Source organism: Pristiophorus japonicus, chromosome 10 (genome assembly GCF_044704955.1).
Source record: "Pristiophorus japonicus isolate sPriJap1 chromosome 10, sPriJap1.hap1, whole genome shotgun sequence".
In the NCBI taxonomy this organism is placed as follows: Eukaryota; Metazoa; Chordata; class Chondrichthyes; family Pristiophoridae; genus Pristiophorus; species Pristiophorus japonicus.
The window spans coordinates 218381255-218400150 of record NC_091986.1 but is presented as its reverse complement, the minus strand read 5'-3'; the positions used below and the strand labels follow the sequence as shown (position 1 = coordinate 218400150).

Genomic DNA, 18896 nt, shown 5'->3' with positions numbered 1-18896 from the left:
TTTTGGTAGATTACAACCAATGCATCCACTATTTCTGCAGCCACTTCTTTTAAGACCCTAGAATGCAGGCCATCAGGTCCACCGTTAGTCCCATTATTTCATCGAGTATTACTTCATTAGTGTTAGTGATTGTATTAAGTTCCTCCCTCCCTATATCCCTTTGATTATCCCCTATTGGGATGTTTTTAGTGTCTTCTACTTTGAAAACCGATACAAAATATTTGTTCAATGTCTCTGCCATTTTTAATTCCCCAGTCTCATCCTCTAAGGGACCAACGTTTACTTTAACCACTCTTTTCCTTTTTATGTAGCTGTAGAAACTCTTACTATCTTTTTATATTTGTTGCTAGTTTACTTTCATAATCTATCTTCTCTCTCTTAATCATTTTTTTAGTCGTCCTTTGCTGGCTTTTAAAAGTTTCCCAATCCTCTGGCCTCCCACTGGTCTTGGCCACATTGTATGCCCTTGTTTTCAATTTGACACCATCCCTTATTGCTTTAGTTAGCCGTCCTTACCCAGTCTGGCCTATATGTGACTCCAGGCCGATTCTTACCTGCCCTCTGAAATAGCCCAGCGAGACACTCGGTTGTACTAAACTGCTACGACATCGTGAGCACCTTCATCACACGGGACTGCAGCGGTTCAAGAAGGCGGCTCACCACCACCACCTTCTCGAGGGGCAATTAGGGACGGGCAATAAATGCCGGCCTTGTCAGTGACGCCCACATCCCGTGAACTAATAAATAAAACTTTTAAATCCGTTTTGCCCGCGAAGGCGAAATGAGAAGCTGGCCAAACAGTGGGAAAGGAAATTGCGGGGGATTGGCTGTTTTAGCAACACAGGAACTGGAAGAGGCCTATCAGCCACAATTTCAGAAACATAGAAAATAGGTGCAGGAGTAGGCCATTCGGCCCTTCGAGCCTGCACCGCCATTCAATATGATCATGGCTGACCATTCACCTCAGTACCCCTTTCCTGCTTCCTCTCCATACCCCTTGATCCCTTTAGCCGTAAGGGCCACATCTAACTCCCTCTTGAATATATCCAACGAACTGGCCTCAACAACACTCTGCGGTAGTTAAATTAAATTCCCCAGTTGCCATGGTGGGATTTGAACCCTGATTGTTAGTCCGGGTCTCTGGATTATGAGTAACCTAACCACTATGCTACCATTCCCACTGGGTCGCCCATTTAGGGCTGAGATGAGGAAGAATTTCTTCTCTCACAGGGTCGTGAATCTTTGCAATTTTCATCCCCAGAGAGCTGTGGAGGCTAGATCGTTGAATATATTCAAGGCGGAGATAGACAGATTTTTGGGGAGTCAAGGATTATGGGGAACAGGCAGGAAGTGGAGATGTAGCCAAGATCAGATCAGCCGTGATTTTATTGAATAGGCTCGAGGGGCCAAATGGCCGACTCCTGCTCCTATTTCTTACGTCCTTATGTCGCTGGTCTAATATTTGTTCTGCCATTCAAGAAGGCCGGCTGATCTGTATCTCAACTCCATCCGTGTTTAAAAAAAAAAACCATCCCGGTTTGTCTAACTCCCTCCCGAGAGCGTGTTTCTGACCGAGTGTCCTGCAGTGAGCGTACGTAGTAGAGTTTCAGCACAATCCCCGTTTAATCGCCGAAACACCGGTGCTAAAAGTGGTGGAGACTCGATCGCGAGTTCTGACCGGCGCCAATTCGACTTTCCGCCATCTTTAACGCTGCTTGAAAGAAAGCGCGGGTTGGAATGCCAGTCCCGCCCACGGGCTGTAAGCTCCGTTTCCCCGATTGCGGCCATGGGGGTATTTGAAGTCAGTTAATTGAATAAATCTTGAATTATAAAAAAAAAAGGCCAGTGTCTGTAATGGGGACTGTGAAACCATTGATGTTAAATTGTCGTTAAAAACCCATCTGGTTCACTAATGTCTCTTTCAATTGTTCTGCGCATGCGCAGATGGCCCCTAACCTCCCGAACCACAGGAAAAGTTAATCACCTAAAAATAATCCACGCACGCGCAGAATGGCCGAAGCTATGGACGCCGGCCTTGCAGGACGGAATAAATTGCTAACGCTCATTTCACATCGCTACGGCTAGTGCCCACATTTTAAAAAGCGGTTTTTAAAATGGGCGGTATTCCGGTGATCCCAAACAATAATAAAACCACAAACGCCGGAAATATCGCCCATTTCTGGCCAATATGGAGGTCAATGGAAAGTCTAATCCATTGTCTCAGAATAATGGGCCGCTCATTTAAAACTAAGATGAGGAGGAATTTCTTCTCTCAGAGGGTTGTAAATCTGTGGAATTCTCTGCCCCAGAGAGCTGTGGAGGCTGGGTCATTGAATATATTTAAGGCGGAGATAGACAGATTTTTGAGCGATAAGGGAGTAAAGGGTTATGGGGAGCGGGCGGGGAAGTGGAGCTGAGTCTGTTATGTCTGAATAAAGAGTCCGACTGGATACTGTGAGCTCAAAGTAAAGTGTGACCTTAGTCTTTTATTGCAGGTCTACAGAGTGCCTCTCCAACCTGTGAGGCCTCTTTAAGTACCTGTGCTCCCAAGGGATTGTGGGATCCCTTGGGACTCCAGGGGATGAGCCCTCTGGTGGCTGTACAAGGTATATACAGGTTTACATATATAACAGGGTCCATGATCAGATCAGCCATGATCTTATTGAATGGCAGCGCAGGCTCGAGGGGCCAGGTGGCCGACTCCTGCTCCTATTTTTTATATGTGACTCCAGACCCAACAGCAACGTGGTCGCCTCTTAACCGCCCCTCTGAAACGGTCGAGCATGCCGCTCATGGAAGGGCGTTTGCGTCCAACGCTCGGTGCCAGAGCACGTTTCTGACCGAGCGTCCGGCTTGGCTCGGCACCCAAGGTGAACCATATGTGCAGTATGTGGCTGTATCGCCACAACGGACCAACTGATTGAATCAACTCAAAGGACAATGATTGTACTTTTAATGACCATAATCCTTCGGCAGTTGCAGATGATTGAGGCTCCTGTCACAGTGTTACCACAATCAATAACTTCACCTTCATTTCTATCAATGGGATAAATAAGCACCTTGTTTTTTTTAGTTTATTACGCAAATAGACTTTATGTGATTCCTGTTTGATAATATGATCTGTATTGGTATTGATGGATTCCCAGTGTCAAGACTCTGTCTGCCGATGGGGCAGTTGTATCTTGGGCGTGCTGTTGTTTTGTACGCTGGGCGGAATGGGGCGTGTGGTCAGCCCTAAAGTCGCCTCTCTGTCTCCCCCGTGGTTTTAAATGAACTGTGATGTACGAAACCTCTTTGAGGTATAAATAAATTATTATAGTTTATCTCTGTGGAGACCGTCTTCATTCCAGTGCGTGGTGTGGTCCAATTCTCTGTCTCTCTCTCTCTCACCCTCTTAACCGCTCCCTCCCTGTCCCTCTCCACCTCTCCCTCCCCGTCTCTCTCGCTCGCTTTACCTCTCCCTCCATCTCTCTCTCTTCACCTCTCCCTCCCTGTCTCTCTCCTTCTCCACCTCTCCCTCCCTGTCTTTCCCTATCTCTCTCTCTCCCTCCGTCTCTCTCTCCACCTCTCCCTCCCTATTTCTCTCTTCACCTCTCCCTCCCTATTTCTCTTTCCCTCTCTCTTCACCGCTCCCTCCATCTTTCTCTCTCTCCACCTCTCCCTCTCTCTCCACCTCCCCCTCCCTATTTCTCTCTCTCTCTTCACCTCTCCCTCCATCTTTCTCTCTCTCTCCACCTCTCCCTCCCCATCTCTCTCTCCCTCCCCGTCTCTCCCTCTCTCTCCACCTCTCCCTCCCCGTCTCTCTCGCTCGCTTCACCTCTCCCTCCATCTCTCTCTCTTCAACTCTCCCTCCCTGCCTCTCTCTCTTCACCTCTCCCTCCCTGTCTCTCTCTCTCTCTTCACCTCTCCCTCCATCTCTCTCTCTTCACCTCTCCCTCCCTGTCTCTCTCTCGCTTCACCTCTCCCTCCCTATTTCTCTCTCTCTTCTCCTCTCCCTCCATCTTTCTCTCTCTCCCTCCCCGTCTCTCTCTCTCCGTCTTCATCTCTCCTTCCCCGTCTCTCTCTCTCTCCACCTCTCCCTCCCCGTTTCTCTCTCTCTCTCCACCTCTCCCTCCCTGTCTCTCTCTCTCTGGGCCAGACGGGAGCAAGAGTGATGTTGTCCAGTTCTGGTCACCCGAGATGCAGCGGCCCGCGGGGAAATACGGTGAGAGGAACGCCTGGTATCGCACAATCCCTCTCCCTCAGCGAGATGTTGGCCATCGAATTTCAACAGAGGCGAGTATGAGGTGGTACATTTTGGTAAGAAAAATAAGGAGGTCACATATTACTTGGAAAATAAGATTCCAAATGGAGTAGAGGAGCAAAGGACTCTGGGAATACAAATACACCAGTCACTAAAAGGTGTGACACGGGTTAACACGGCCATTAAAAAGCAAACCAAGAACTAGGGTTTATTTCTAGAGGGATACATTTGAAAAGTAGAGAGGTTATGCTGAACTTGCATCGAACCTTGGCTAGACAGGCAGAGACAGTGAGGGAGAGATGGAAAGGGAGAGACAGAGAGTGAGAGAGACAGAGATGGAGATAGACAGGGAGAGACAGAGAGAGAGAGATAGAGACAAGGAGAGACAGAGATGGAGAGGGACAGACAGGGAGGGAGCTTCCGGTGAAGAGGGAGACAGAGAGAAAGAGAAGGAAGAGAGAGAGGGAGAGGTGAAGAGGGGATCTCATAGAAACTTACAAGATTCTGACGGGACTGGACAGGTTAGATGCGGGAAGAATGTTCCCGATGTTGTGGAAGTCCAGAACCAAGGGACATAGTCTTAGGATAAGGGAGTTGTTAACCTGTGGAATTCCCTGCCGCAGAGAGTTGTTGATGTCAGTTCATTGGATATATTCAAGAGGCAGTTAGATATGACCCTTATGGCTAAAGGGATCAAGGGGTATGGAGAGAAAGCAGGAAAGGGGTACTGAGGTGAATGATCAGCCATGATTTTATTGAATGGTGGTGCAGGCTCGAAGGGCCAAATGGCCTACTCCTGCACCTATTTTTTTTGTATGAAGAGGGAGAGACAGAGAGACAGGGAGAGGTGAAGAGGAAGACAGAGAGAGAGAGAGACAGGGAGAGAGAGAGAGAGAGACAGGGAGAGAGAGAGAGACAGGGAGACAGATGGAGAGGGAGAGAGAGATACAGATGAGGAGGGAGAGGTGAAGAGGGAGACAGAGAGACAGTGAAAGGTGAAGAGGGAGACGGAGAGAGGGACAGGGAGAGACAGACAGAGAGGGAGACAGATGGACAGGGAGAGAGAGAGGGAGAGAGATGGACAGGAAGAGAGAAAGATTCTGAGGATGTGAAAATAGTGATAAAATAAAAGTTATTTATTCGTTACTTCATTTATTGATTTCAGGCCACTCATTAGCGATAAACACACAACACGACACAGGTGACTTCTGAATACTGCTTATTTAATGCGCTCCAGGATTTAATTCCCGTGGTTTACTGACAGGTGACCAGTAAACGGTTACACAGCGGCAGTCTATCCGGTATTCAGGGAATTTCCAAGTATCCAATCACCACATAGTCACCAATCAAGGCCAAGTGTCGAGGGGCCTCCCAGGAGGATTCTGCTCATTACCTGGGAGCCATTGTCCACTGGTTAGTGCAACACACTCCTCTGCTCTGGGCCGGGCTGATCGGGGGCAGAGGCGAAATACTGTGTTCCAAATACAAACCTGGTTAGAGCCAGGTCACCCTGAGCAGGCCTCAGGGCTGAATCTGGGATTCTCCGGTGTGTGTGCTACAACATTGTACTGCCTGCACCCTAGGGCCTTGAGCCCAACCATCATCCTGAACAAACATTTTCAGAGACCTTCAGAGTCATTCTCTGCCCCTCTCTCACTTCCTGTCTCTTTCTTTCTCTCTCCCTCTCTCAGTCTTCTCTTCCGCCATCTCCTTTTCACATTCCCTCTCTCTCTTTCTCTTCCCCTCTCTTTCAGCACTAAAGTGTCAGCCGTGTCTCAGTGGGCAGCACTCTCGCCTCTGAGTCAGAAGGTCGTGGCATCAAATGAGTCATTCCTGTGCAGTGCCGAGGGAGAGCTGCACTGTCGGAGGGGCAGTACTGAGGGAGTGCGCACTGCCGGAGGGTTAGTACTGAGGGAGTGCTGCACTGTCGGAGGGTTAGTACTGAGGGAGTGCTGCACTGTCGGAGGGGCAGTACTGAGGGAGTGCTGCACTGTCGGAGGGGCAGTACTGAGGGAGTGCTGCACTGTCGGAGGGGCAGTACTGAGGGAGTGCTGCACTGTCGGAGGGGCAGTACTGAGGGAGTGCTGCACTGTCGGAGGGGCAGTACTGAGGGAGTGCGCACTGCCGGAGGGTTAGTACTGAGGGAGTGCCACGCTGTTGGAGGGGCAATACTGAGGAAGCGCTGCACTGTCGGAGGGGCAGTACTGGGGGAGAGCCGCACTGTCGGAGGGGCAGTACTGGGGGAGTGCCGCACTGTCGGAGGGGCAGTACTGAGGGAGTGCCGCACTGTTGGAGGGGCAGTACTGAGGGAGTGCTGCACTGTCGGAGGGGCAGTGCTGAGGGAGTGCTGCACTGTCGGAGGGGCAGTACTGAGGAAGTGCTGCACTGTTGGAGGGGCAGTACTGAGGGGTGCCGCACTTTTGGAGGGGCAATACTGAGGGAGTGCTGCACTGTCGGAGGGGCAGTACTGAGGAAGCGCTGCACTGTTGGAGGGGCAATACTGAGGGAATGCCGCACTGTCAGAGGTGCCGTCTTTCAGTGGTGAGGCGTTAAACCAAGGCCCGTCTACCTTCTCAGGTGAACGATAAAGAACCCACGACATTATTTTGAAGACGGGCGGGGGAGTTATCCCTGGTGTCCTGGGGCCAATATTTATCCCTCAATCAACATCACTAAAACAGATTGACTGGTCGTTATCACATTGCTGTGAGTGGGAGCTTGCTGTGTGCAAATTATCTGTTGTGTTTCCCACATTACAACAGTGACTACACTTGAAAAGTACGACAATGGCTACAAAGCGCTTTGGGACGTAGAGTGCTCGTGAAAGGCACGATAGAAATGTAAGTGTTTCTTTTCTCTTTCTCTTTTCCTCCCTGTCTCTCAGTCCCTGTCCCTCAGTGAGATATCTGTACATTGACAGGTGTCTCTCAGTCCCTCTCCCTCAGGGAGATATCTGTACATTGACAGGTGTCTCTCAGTCCCTCTCCCTCAGGGAGATATCTGTACACTGACTGGTGTCTCTCAGTCCCTCTCCCTCAGGGAGATATCTGTACACTGACTGGTGTCTCTCAGTCCCTCTCCCTCAGGGAGATATCTGTACACTGACTGCTGTCTCTCAGTCCCTCTCCCTCAGTGAGATATCTGTACATTGACAGGTGTCTCTCAGTCCCCTCTCCCTCAGGGAGATATCTGTACATTGACAGATGTCTCTCAGTCCCTCTCCCTCAGGGAGATATCTGTACACTGACTGGTGTCTCTCAGTTCTCTCTCCCTCAGGGAGATATCTGTACACTGACTGGTGTCTCTCAGTCCCCTCTCCCCCAGGGAGATATCTGTACACTGACTAGTGTCTCTCAGTCCCTCTCCCTCAGGGAGATATCTGTACACTGACTGGTGTCTCTCAGACCCTCTCCCTCAGGGAGATATCTGTACACTGACTGCTGTCTCTCAGTCCCCTCTCCCACAGGGAGATATCTGTACACTGACTGGTGTCTCTCAGTCCCTCTCCCTCAGGGAGATATCTGTACACTGACTGCTGTCTCTCAGTCCCCTCTCTCTCAGGGAGATATCTGTATACTGACTGGTGTCTCTCAGTCCCCTCTCCCTCAGGGAGATATCTGTATACTGACTGGTGTCTCTCAGTCCCCTCTCGCTCAGTGAGATATCTGTACACTGACTGGGTCTCTCAGTCCCTCTCCCTCAGGGAGATATCTGTACACTGACTGGTGTCTCTCAGTCCCTCTCCCTCAGGGAGATATCTGTACACTGACTGCTGTCTCTCAGTCCCCTCTCTCTCAGGGAGATATCTGTATACTGACTGGTGTCTCTCAGTCCCCTCTCCCTCAGGGAGATATCTGTATACTGACTGGTGTCTCTCAGTCCCCTCTCGCTCAGTGAGATATCTGTACACTGACTGGGTCTCTCAGTCCCTCTCCCTCAGGGAGATATCTGTACACTGACTGGTGTCTCTCAGTCCCCTCTCTCTCAGGGAGATATCTGTGCACTGACTGGTGTCTCTCAGTCCCCTCTCTCTCAGGGAGATATCTGTACACTGACTGGTGTCTCTCAGTCCCTCTCTCTCAGGGAGATATCTGTACACTGACTGGTGTGTCTCAGTCCTTCTCCCTCAGGGAGATATCTGTGCAGTCGGACTTGTCCTCGTTTTTAAAGATGGTCACGATCACTGCCTCTCTGAGATCTTCCGGCATGCTCTCCTCCCTCCAGCTGATAGAGAGGAGGTCATGTATTTGCACCAGCAGTGCCCCTCGCCATACTTCAGTGCCTCAGCAGGGATTCCATCCGCATCCATAGCTTTGCTGTTTTTAAGCACTGCACGTAAACTGACTGGTGCGTCGCTGTCTCAGACAGCCGGTTATTTGCCGGTGTGGAGGGCCGATGATTCGGCCGGTTATTTGTCGGTGTGGAGGGCCGGTGATTCGGCCGGTTATTTGCCGGAGTGGGGGGCCGGTGTTCAACCGGTTATTTGCCGGTGTGGAGGGCCGGTAATTCGGCCTGTTATTTGCCGGTGTGGAGGGCCGGTAATTCGGCCTGTTATTTGCCGGTGTGGAGGGCCGGTGATTCGGCCGGTTATTTGCCGGTGTGGAGGGCCGGTGATTCGCCGGTGTGGGGGGGCCGGTGATTCGGCCGGTTATTTTCCGGTGTGGGGGGCCGGTGATTCGGCTGGTTATTTGCCGGTGTGGAGAGCAGGTGATTCAGCCGGTTATTTGCTGGTGTGGGGGACCGGTGATTCGGCTGGTTATTTGCTGGTGTGGGAGACCGGTGATTCGGCCGGTTATTTGCCGGTATGGGGGATTGGTGGTTCGGCCGGCTGCGGTGCGGGCGTGTCGGTGGTGCTGGTGCCGGGACGGGGCTGCCCGCGGGTGTGCACCCGCCGGTGCACGGTCAACGAGGACGAGCAGACGAAGCGCTTGCCGCACTCCCGGCAGGGGTAGGGCCTCTCGCCGCTATGCCGGCGCCTGTGCACGGTTAGGTAGGAGGCGTGGGCGAAGCGCTTGGGGCACAGCGGGCAGGGGAAGGGCCTCTCGCCGCTGTGCGTGCGCCCGTGGACCAGGAGGGCCGAGGAGTCGCCGAACCGCTTGGGGCACTCCCGGCAGGGGAAGGGCCTCAGGCCGGAGTGCCCCCGCTGGTGGTGGCGCAGCTGGGCGCGCCGGGCGTAGCGCTTGGGGCACAGCGGGCAGGGGTAGGGGCGCAGGCCTGCGTGCAGGCGGGCGTGGGCCGCCAGCGAGGAGGGGCAGCTGAAGATCTTGCCGCAGGCGCCGCAGCCGTGGGGCTTGGCGCCCGAGTGGGTGCGGGCATGGACTGTCAGCGAGGAGGCCTGGGCGAAGGCCTTGCCGCAGGTGGCACAGCCGTACGGCCTCTCCCCCGTGTGGGTGCGGCGATGGTACAGCAGGTGGGAGGACTTGGTGAAGGCCTTGCCGCACTGGGTGCAGGAAAAGGGCCTCTCGCCCGTGTGCGCTCGCTGGTGGTACAGCAGCTGGGTGGAGGTGGCGAAACGCTTCCCGCACTGGGCACAGGGGAAGGGGCGTTCTCCCGAGTGGGCCCGCTGGTGGGCGGCCAGCGAGGAGGGGCGGGCAAAGCACTTGGTGCACTGGGGGCAGGGGTAGGGCCGCTGGCCTGAGTGGGCCCGCAGGTGAGCGCGCAGGTGCCAGGGCCGGGCGTAGCTCTTGTCGCAGGCGAAGCACTGGAAGGGGCGCGGGCAGGGGGGCTGGGCCAGTCCCACCCGCTCACCGCTCCGCCCCACCGTCGCCATCTGCTCTGGGCATCCCTCGAGCTCCTCCCCGTGCCCGTCAGTCTGCTCCCGATGTTCCGTCATGTCTCGGGGTCCCGCAATCCGTTCTCCGCAGCCTGCAATCGCGATCTCTCCACTGCATCCTGCACCTCGGTGTCCGTGAATCTCCTCTCTGTGACCCGCAATCACATCACCGCGTTCTATAATCTCCTCTCCGTGACCCGCAATCTCCTCTCCATGTCCCGCAATCTCCTCTCCATGTCCCGCAATCTCCTCTCCATGTCCCGCAATCTCTTCCCCGCATCTCACCATCTCCTCTCCGTGTCCCGCGATCTCCTTCCCATGTCCCGCCATCGAGCGCTTCCCTCCCTCCATCACTGATCCGGAGTCTCTGTAACAAACAGAAGCACGAGTGAAAAGCAGAATCTGTGCCAAGCCAGACACTGCAATCCCAAACTAATCCCACTGCCCCGCTCTCTCCCCATAGCCCTGTATCAATCCCAAACTAATCCCACTGCCCCGCTCTCTCCCCATAGTCCTGTATCAATCCCAAACTAATCCCACTGCCCCGCTCTCTCCCCATAGTCCTGTATCAATCCCAAACTAATCCCACTGCCCCGCTCTCTCCCCATAGCCCTGTATCAATCCCAAACTAATCCCACTGCCCCGCTCTCTCCCCATAGCCCTGTATCAATCCCCAAACTAATCCCACTGCCCCGCTCTCTCCCCATAGTCCTGTATCAATCCCCAAACTAATCCCACTGCCCCGCTCTCTCCCCATAGCCTTGTATCAATCCCAAACTAATCCCACTGCCCCGCTCTCTCCCCATAGCCCTGTATCAATCCCAAACTAATCCCACTGCCCCGCTCTCTCCCCATAGCCCTGTATCAATCCCAAACTAATCCCACTGCCCCGCTCTCTCCCCATAGACCTGTATCAATCCCAAACTAATCCCACTGCCCCGCTCTCTCCCCATAGTCCTGTATCAATCCCAAACTAATCTCACTGCCCCGCTCTCTCCCCATAGTCCTGTATCAATCCCAAACTAATCCCACTGCTCTGCTCTCTCCCCATAGCCCTGTATCAATCCCAAACTAATCCCACTGCCCCGCTCTCTCCCCATAGCCCTGTATCAATCCCAAACTAATCCCACTGCCCCGCTCTCTCCCCATAGCCCTGTATCAATCCCAAACTAATCCCACTGCCCCGCTCTCTCCCCGCAGCCCTGTATCAATCCCCAAACTAATCCCACTGCCCCGCTCTCACCCCATAGCCTTGTATCAATCCCCAAACTAATCCCACTGCCCCGCTCTCTCCCCATAGCCCTGTATCAATCCCAAACTAATCCCACTGCCCCGCTCTCTCCCCATAGCCCTGTATCAATCCCCAAACTAATCCCACTGCCCCGCTCTCTCCTCATAGCCCTGTATCAATCCCCAAACTAATCCCACTGCCCCGCTCTCTCCTCATAGTCCTGTATCAATCCCAAACTAATCCCAATGCCCCGCTCTCTCCCCATAGCCCTGTATCAATCCCAAACTAATCCCACTGCCCCGCTCTCTCCCCGTAGCCCTGTATCAATCCCACCGCCCCGCTCTCACCCCGCAGCCCTGTATCAATCCCACTGCCCCGCTCTCTCCCCGTAGCCCTGTATCAATCCCAAACTAATCCCACTGCCCCGCTCTTTCCCCGTAGCCCTGTTTCAATCCCACTGTTCCGCTCTCTCCCCGCAGCCTTGTATCAATCCCACTGCCCCGCTCTCTCCCCGTAGCCCTGTATCAATCCCAAACTAATCCCACTGCCCCGCTCTCTCCCCGTAGCCCTGTTTCAATCCCACTGCCCCGCTCTCTCCCCGTAGCCCTGTATCAATCCCACTGCCCCGCTCTCTCCCCGTAGCCCTGTATCAATCCCACTGCCCCGCTTTCTCCCCATAGCCCTGTATCAATCCCAAACTAATCCCACTGCCCCGCTCTCTCTCCATAGCCCTGTATCAATCCCAAACTAATCCCACTGCCCCGCTCTCTCCCCATAGCCCCGTATCAATCCCAAACTAATCCCACTGCCCCGCTCTCTCCCCATAGCCCTGTAAAATAATCCCACTGCCCCGCTCTCTCCCCATAGCCCTGTATGAATTCCAAACTAATCCCACTGCCCCGCTCTCTCCCCATAGCCCTGTATTAATCCCAAACTAACCCCATAGCCCTGTATCAATCATACTTCTCTCTCTTTTTTTTGTGTCTCTCTATTAGTCTCGCTCTCTTTCAATTTCACTCTCTGACTTTGTCTAGCTCTGTGCCTCTCTCTTTCTCTGTCACTCCCTCTCTATCATCCTCATTCTCACTCTCTTTCACTGTCTGTGACTATCACGTTCAAGCTCTCTCTGTTTCCCTTTCCCTCTCTCTCCCTCTGTCTCATCAATCTCTCTTTCCCTACTTCCCTCTGTCTGATCAATCTCTATCTCCCTCTCTTCCTTCCCCTCTATATCCCTCCCTCCCTCCCCGGATACATTACCGGGACTCCGGTGTTGCGGCTCCGGCGGTGTTTGTGCCCGGGGGCAATGCGGGGCCGGGGCTCGGTGCGGGCGGTGTTGGGCGGTGGGGTCCCGGGTCCGGGGTCTGGCGGCACGGCTCCGCTTTGTCCTGTGGCCGCCTGGCACTGATGCAGCGCTTTCCGTCCGGCAATGAACTGTGGGAGGTCGGGCGGACATCAACCCCCCTCCCAGAGAGGGGGAGGGTGAGAGGGTGTGAGAGGGAGAGTGAGAGAGAGAGAGAGAGAGAGGGAGGGAGAGTGTGTGAGAGAGAGGGAGTGAGAGGGCAGAGAGTGTATGAGAGAGAGAGAGGGAATGTGAGAGAGAGGGAGTGTGAGAGGGAGTGGGAGTGGGAGGGAGGGTGAGAGAGAGAGGGAGTGTGAGAGAGAGGCAGAGGGAGTGGGAGGGAGTGTGAGAGAGAGAGGGTAAGAGAGGGAGTGTGAGAGAGAGGGAACAAGAGTGTGAGAGGGAATGTGAGAGAGAGAGAGGGAGGGAGTGTGTGAGAGAGAGACTGTAAGGGAGTGAGAGAGGAAGAAGGAGGGAGTGAGAGAGAGGGAGAGAGAGGGAGTGTGAGAGGGTGTGTGTGAAACAGGGAGGGAGAGTGTGTGAGAGAGAAAGTGTGTGAGAGAGGGGAGGGAGAGAAAGAGAGAGGGAGTGGGAGGGAGTGTGAGAGAGGGAGTGAGAGGGAGTGTGAGAGGGAGTGAGAGAGAGTGTGAGTGAGAGAGAGAGGGAGTGTGAGAGGGAGAGTGAGAGAGGAGAGAGAGGAAGTGAAAGAGAGTGAGGGGAGAGAAGGACAGGGAGGGAAGTATTCTTTACTTAATTTAAAGTAATGATTTCAGGCAACACATTAGAGATAAACACACTACATGACACTGGTGACAACTTCAGAATACGCTCCAGGATCTCATTCCCATGGTTTACTCACCGAGTGTCTGCAGACATGGGTCAAGCCCCCCCGGGGTCAGAGTTTCTGCAGACACGGGTCAAGCTCCCCCCCCCCCCCGGGGTCAGAGTGTCTGCAGACACGGGTCAAGTCCCCCCCCCCCGGGGTCAAGCCCGCCCCCCCCCGGGTTCAGAGTGTCTGCAGACACGGGTCAAGTCTCCCCCACCCCCCCCCCCCCCGGGTTCAGAGTGTCTGCAGACACGGGTCAAGTTTCCCCCCCCCCCGGGGTCAGAGTTTATGCAGACACGGGTCAAGCTCCCCCACCCCCCCCCCGGGTTCAGAGTGTCTGCAGACACGGGTCAAGTCTCCCCCACCCCCCCCCCCCCCGGGTTCAGAGTGTCTGCAGACACGGGTCAAGTTTCCCCCCCCCCCCGGGGTCAGAGTTTATGCAGACACGGGTCAAGCTCCCCCACCCCCCCCCCCGGGGTCAGAGTGTCTGCTGACACGGGTCAAGCCCCCCCCCCGGGGTCAGAGTGTCTGCAGACACGGGTCAAGTCCCCCCCCCCCGGGGTCAAGCCCGCCCCCCCCCGGGTTCAGAGTGTCTGCGGACACGGGTCAAGTTTCCCCCCCCCCGGGGTCAGAGTGTCTGCAGACACGGGTCAAGTCTCCCCCACCCCCCCCCCCCGGGTTCAGAGTGTCTGCAGACACGGGTCAAGTTTCCCCCCCCCCCCGGGGTCAGAGTTTATGCAGACACGGGTCAAGCTCCCCCACCCCCCCCCCCGGGGTCAGAGTGTCTGCTGACACGGGTCAAGCCCCCCCCCCGGGGTCAGAGTGTCTGCAGACACGGATCAAGTTCCCCCCCCCCGGGGTCAAGCTACCCCCCCCGGGGTCAGAGTGTATGCAGACACGGGTCAAGTTCCCCCCCCCACCGGGGTCAGTTTCCTAACTTGTCCCATTACCATCTCATGTTTGCCCATCATCCCTTTTGTCTCTAATCTCTCCTGCCTTCCACCCTATCACAGACCTTCCCTTTTGTTCTTTCCTCCCCTCCCCCTTTCCCTGCCCCCGCACTGCCTTAAGAACCTGTTACATCTCTGACTTTTCCAGTTCGAAGAGTCACAGACCCGAAACGTTAACTCGGTTTCTCTCTCCAGAGACGCTGCCTGACCCGCTGAGCATTTCCTATATTTTCTGCTTTTATTTCAGATTCCAGCATCCGCAGTATTTTGCTTTTATACAGCGAGATTGAGCACAGTTATTTATCCAATAATTATCGCTCAACCAGCATCACTAAAACAGATTATCTGGGCATTATCACATTATTTTATTTAATAGTTCACGGGATATGGGCGTCGTTGGCAATGCTGGCATTTATTGCCCATCCCTAACTGCCCTGCTAGGCCATATCAGAGGGCAGTTAAGAGTCAACCGGGTTTGGAGTCACAGATAGGCCAGACCAGGTAAGGACGGCAGATTTCCTTCCCTAAAGGACAGTAGTGATGGATCTTTATAACAATTCAGTCGTTTCATGCTCACCATTACTGATACTGGCTTTTTCTTCCAGATTTATTTAATTAACTGAATTTAAATTCCCCAGCTGCCGTGGGGGGATTTGAACTCGGGTCTCTGGATCATTAGTCCAGTGATATCCATCATCATCATAGGCAGTCCCTCGGGATCGAGGAAGACTTGCTTCCACTCCTGAAGTGAGTTCTCTGATGGCTGAACAGTCCAATACGGGAGCCACAGACCCTGTCACAGATGGGACAGACATTCGTCGGGGAAAGGGTTGGGTGGGACTGGTTTGCCGCACGCTCCTTCCGCTGCCTGCGCTTGTTTTCTGCATGCTCTCGGCGACGAGACTCGAGGTGCTCAGCGCCCTCCCGGATGCACTTTCTCCACCTCGGGCGGTCTTCGGCCAGGGACTCCCAGGTGTCGGTGGTGATGTCGCACTTTACCAGGGAGGCTTTGAGGGTGTCCTTGTAATGTTTCCTCTGCCCACTCTTGGCTCGTTTGCCGTGAAGGAGCTCCGCACAGAGCATTTGCTTAGGGAGTCTCATGTCTGGCATGCAAACCATTTCGCCTGCCCAGCGAAGCTGATTTGAGTGTGGTCAGTGCTTCAATGCAGGGGATGTTAGCCTGGTCGAGGACGCTAATGTTGGTGCACCTGTCCTCCCAGGGGATTTGTAGGATCTTGCGGAGACATCGTTGGTGATATATCTCCAGCGACTTGAGACATCGTCCATGCCTCTGATCTATACAGGAGGGCGGGTATTACTACAGCCCTGTAGATCATGAGCTTGGTGGTAGATTTGAGGGCCTAGTCTTCAAACACTCTTTTCCTCAGGCGGCCAAAGGCTGCACTGGAGGTGGTGTTGAGTCTCTGCATCAATGTTTGCTTTTGTTGACAAGAGGTTCCCGAGGTATGGGAAATGGTCCACGTTGTCCAGGGCCGCACCATGAACCTTGATGGCTGGGGGGCAGTGCTGGGTGGTGAGGACAGGCTGGTGGTGGACTTTTGTCTTACAGATGTTAAGCGTAAGGCCTATGCTTTCATATGCCTCAGTGAATATATTGACTATATCCTGGAGTTCAGCCTCAGAAGATGCACAGACGCAGGCGTCATCCGCGTACTGTAGCTCAACGACAGAGGTTGGGGTGATCTTGGACCTGCAGGCGGCAATATTCCCACTGGTTCTGTAGTTTAGTACCACCCCAGCGGGGAGTTTGTTGATTGTGAGGTGGAGCGAGGATGATTGAGAAGAGGGTTGGAGCGATGACACAGCCCTGTTTGACCCCGGTCCGGACGTGGATTGGGTCTGTAATGGATCCGTTGGTAAGGATCACGGCCTGCATGTCATCGTGGAGCAGCCGAGAACTTAGACGCTTTGATATCGACATCGCCGCCCTAAGCGAGACCCGGCGGGCAGGGGAAGGTCAGCTCAAGGAACAAGGTGGAGGTTACACCTTTTTCTGGAAAGGGAAACCAGAGGAAGAACGCCGCCTTCATGGAGTCGGCTTCGCCATCAAAAGTGAGCTGGTCGACCGCCTCACAGACTCCCCCCTACGGGGTTAACGAACACCTCAAGACTCATTGTCTTATCCTATCCCAGAACCAATGCGCCACAGTCATCAGTGCGAACGCCCCAACACTCGATGCAACGGGTGAGGCTAAAGAGGGTTTTTATTCCAACCTCGAAACATCTGTCCTGTTTCTCCGCGGGCGACAAACTGATCCTCCTAGGCAACTTTAATGTCAGGGTCGGCAAAGACACAGCCCCCTCGGCAGGCATGATTGGCAGAGAGGGGGGTAGGGAAAGCCAACTCCAGCAGTACCCTACTCCTGACAAAATGTCTAGAACATGAACTCCAGTAATATAACCAGTATGCTACCACTCCCTTAGCTGTTTCAACACTGTTTTCAACCTTGGTGTCATATTTAACTCTGAAATGAGCTTTCAACCACATATCTGCAGCGTAACTAAGACAGCCTATTTCCACCTCCGAAACATCGCCCGCCTCCGTCTTTGCCTTAGCTCATCCGCTGCTGAAGCCCTCATCCATGCCTTTGTTACCTCTAGACTTGACTATTCCAACGCACTCCTGGCTGGCCTCCCACATTCTACCCTACGTAAACTAGAGGTGATCCAAAACTCAGCAGCCCATTTCCTAACTCGCACCAAATCCCGCTCACCCATCACCCTCTGTGCTCGTTGACTTACATTGGCTCCTGGTTAAGGAACACCTCAATTTCAAAATTCTCATCCTTGTTTCCAAATCCCTCCATGGCCCTCGCCCCTCCCTATCTCTGTAATCTCCTCCAGCCCCACAACCCTCCGGGATATCTACGCTCCTCTAATTCTGCACTCTTGAACATCCCTGATTATAATCACTCCACCATCGGTCGCCGTGCCTTCAGCTGCCTGGGCCCCAAGCTCTGGAACTCCCTCCATAAACCTCTCTGCCTCTCTCTCCTCCTTAAGGCACTTGAGTGTCAGCTGTGGCTCAGTGGACACCACTCTCGCCTCTGAGTCAGAAAGTTGTGGGTTCAAGTCCCACTCCAGGAGCTAGCACACAAAAATCTAGCCTGACACTCCCAGTGCAGTACTGAGGGAGTGCTGCACTGTCGGAGGGACAGTACTGAGGGAGCGCCACACTGTCGGAGGGGCAGTACTGAGGGAGTGCCGCACTGTCGGAGGAGCAGTGTTGAGGGAGCACTGCACTGTTGGAGGGGCAGTACTGAGGGAGCGCTGCACTGTCGGAGGGGCAGTACTGAGGGAGCGCCGCACTGTCAGAGAGGCAGTACTGAGGGAGCGCCGCACTGTCGGAGGGACAGTACTGAGGGAGCACCGCACTGTCGGAGGGGCAGTACTGAGGGAGCACCGCACTGTCGGAGGGGCAGTACTGAGGGAGTGTTGCACTGTTGGAGGGGCCGTCTTTTTGATGAGACATTAAACCGAGGACCCGTCTGCTCTCTCAGGTGGATGTAAAAGATCCCACGGTCACTATTTCGAAGAAGAGCAGGGGAGTTCTCCCCGGTGTCCTGGGGCCAATAGTTATCCCTCAACCAACATCACTAAAAACAGATTATCTGGTCAATATCACATTGTTGCTTGTGGGAGCTTGCTGTGCACAAATTGGCTGCTGCATTTCCCACATTACAACAGCGACTACACTCCAAAAAGTACTTCATTGGCTGTAAAGCGCTTTGGGACGTCCTGAAAATGTGAAGGGTGCTATAGAAATACAAGTCTTTCTGTTTTCCGGAGGGGGCTAAATGAATGTGGTGGGGAGGGAGTGTACACAGTGTGCTGGGGGCTGGGGGTAACTCCCCCACTGGGGGGGGATTGATGCTCACAGTCTCTCTCTCTGTCTCTGTCTCTGTCACTCGTGCTCTCTCTCTCTCTCTCTCTCTCTGTCTCTCTCTCTCTCTCTCTCATTGTCTCTCTCTCTCTCTCTCTCTCACACACACACTTTCTCTCTCAGTCTCTTTCACTGTCTCTCTCCCTCTCTATCTGTCTCTCTCTCTCTCTGTCTGTTTCTCTCTCTCTCCCTGTGTGTGTCTCTCTCACGCTCTGTCTGTCTGTCTCTCTCTCTCTCCCTCCCTCTGTCTCACTGTCTCTCCCTCTCCCCCTCTGTCGCTCTCTGTCTCCTCTCTCCCTCACTGACAGTCTGTCTGTCTCTCTCTCTCTGTCTGTGTCTCTGTTTGTCTGTGTCTCTGTTTGTCTGTGTCTCTCTCTCTCTCACACACACTTTCTCTCTCAGTCTCTTTCACTGTCTCTCCCTCTCTTCCTGTGTGTCTCTCTATCTCATGCTGTCTGTCTGTCTCTCTCTCTCTCTCTCTCTGTGTCACCCTCTGCCTCTCCCTCTGTATCTCTCCCACCGTGTGTCACTCTCTCCCTCTCTCTTTCCCTCTCTCCCTGTCTCTCTATCCCTCTGCCTCTTTCTCCTCCTGCCTCTCTCTCCCTCTCTCTCTCTCTCGCTCTCTGTCTC

The 18896-nt window shown here is 53.9% G+C and overlaps 1 protein-coding gene across 1 annotated transcript; it reads right to left on the bottom strand.

Moving 5' to 3' along the window:
* Positions 1 to 5392: 5392 nt before the first annotated feature.
* On the bottom strand, positions 5393 to 12637 carry LOC139274928 (zinc finger protein 497-like). The gene is made up of 2 exons (XM_070891665.1): positions 12505 to 12637; positions 5393 to 10383 (listed from the first exon to the last, which is right to left on the bottom strand). Exon 2 carries the CDS (start codon positions 10365 to 10367, stop codon positions 9036 to 9038), a length of 1332 nt encoding a protein of 443 aa, XP_070747766.1. The 5' UTR covers positions 10368 to 10383; positions 12505 to 12637; the 3' UTR covers positions 5393 to 9035.
* Between the last annotated feature and the right edge of the window lie 6259 nt (positions 12638 to 18896).

What these genes read in the sequence shown, in the direction of transcription:
- LOC139274928 (XM_070891665.1), bottom strand. Translation starts at nt 10,367, where the DNA reads ATGGAGGGAGGGAAGCGCTCGATGGCGGGACATGGGAAGGAGATCGCG.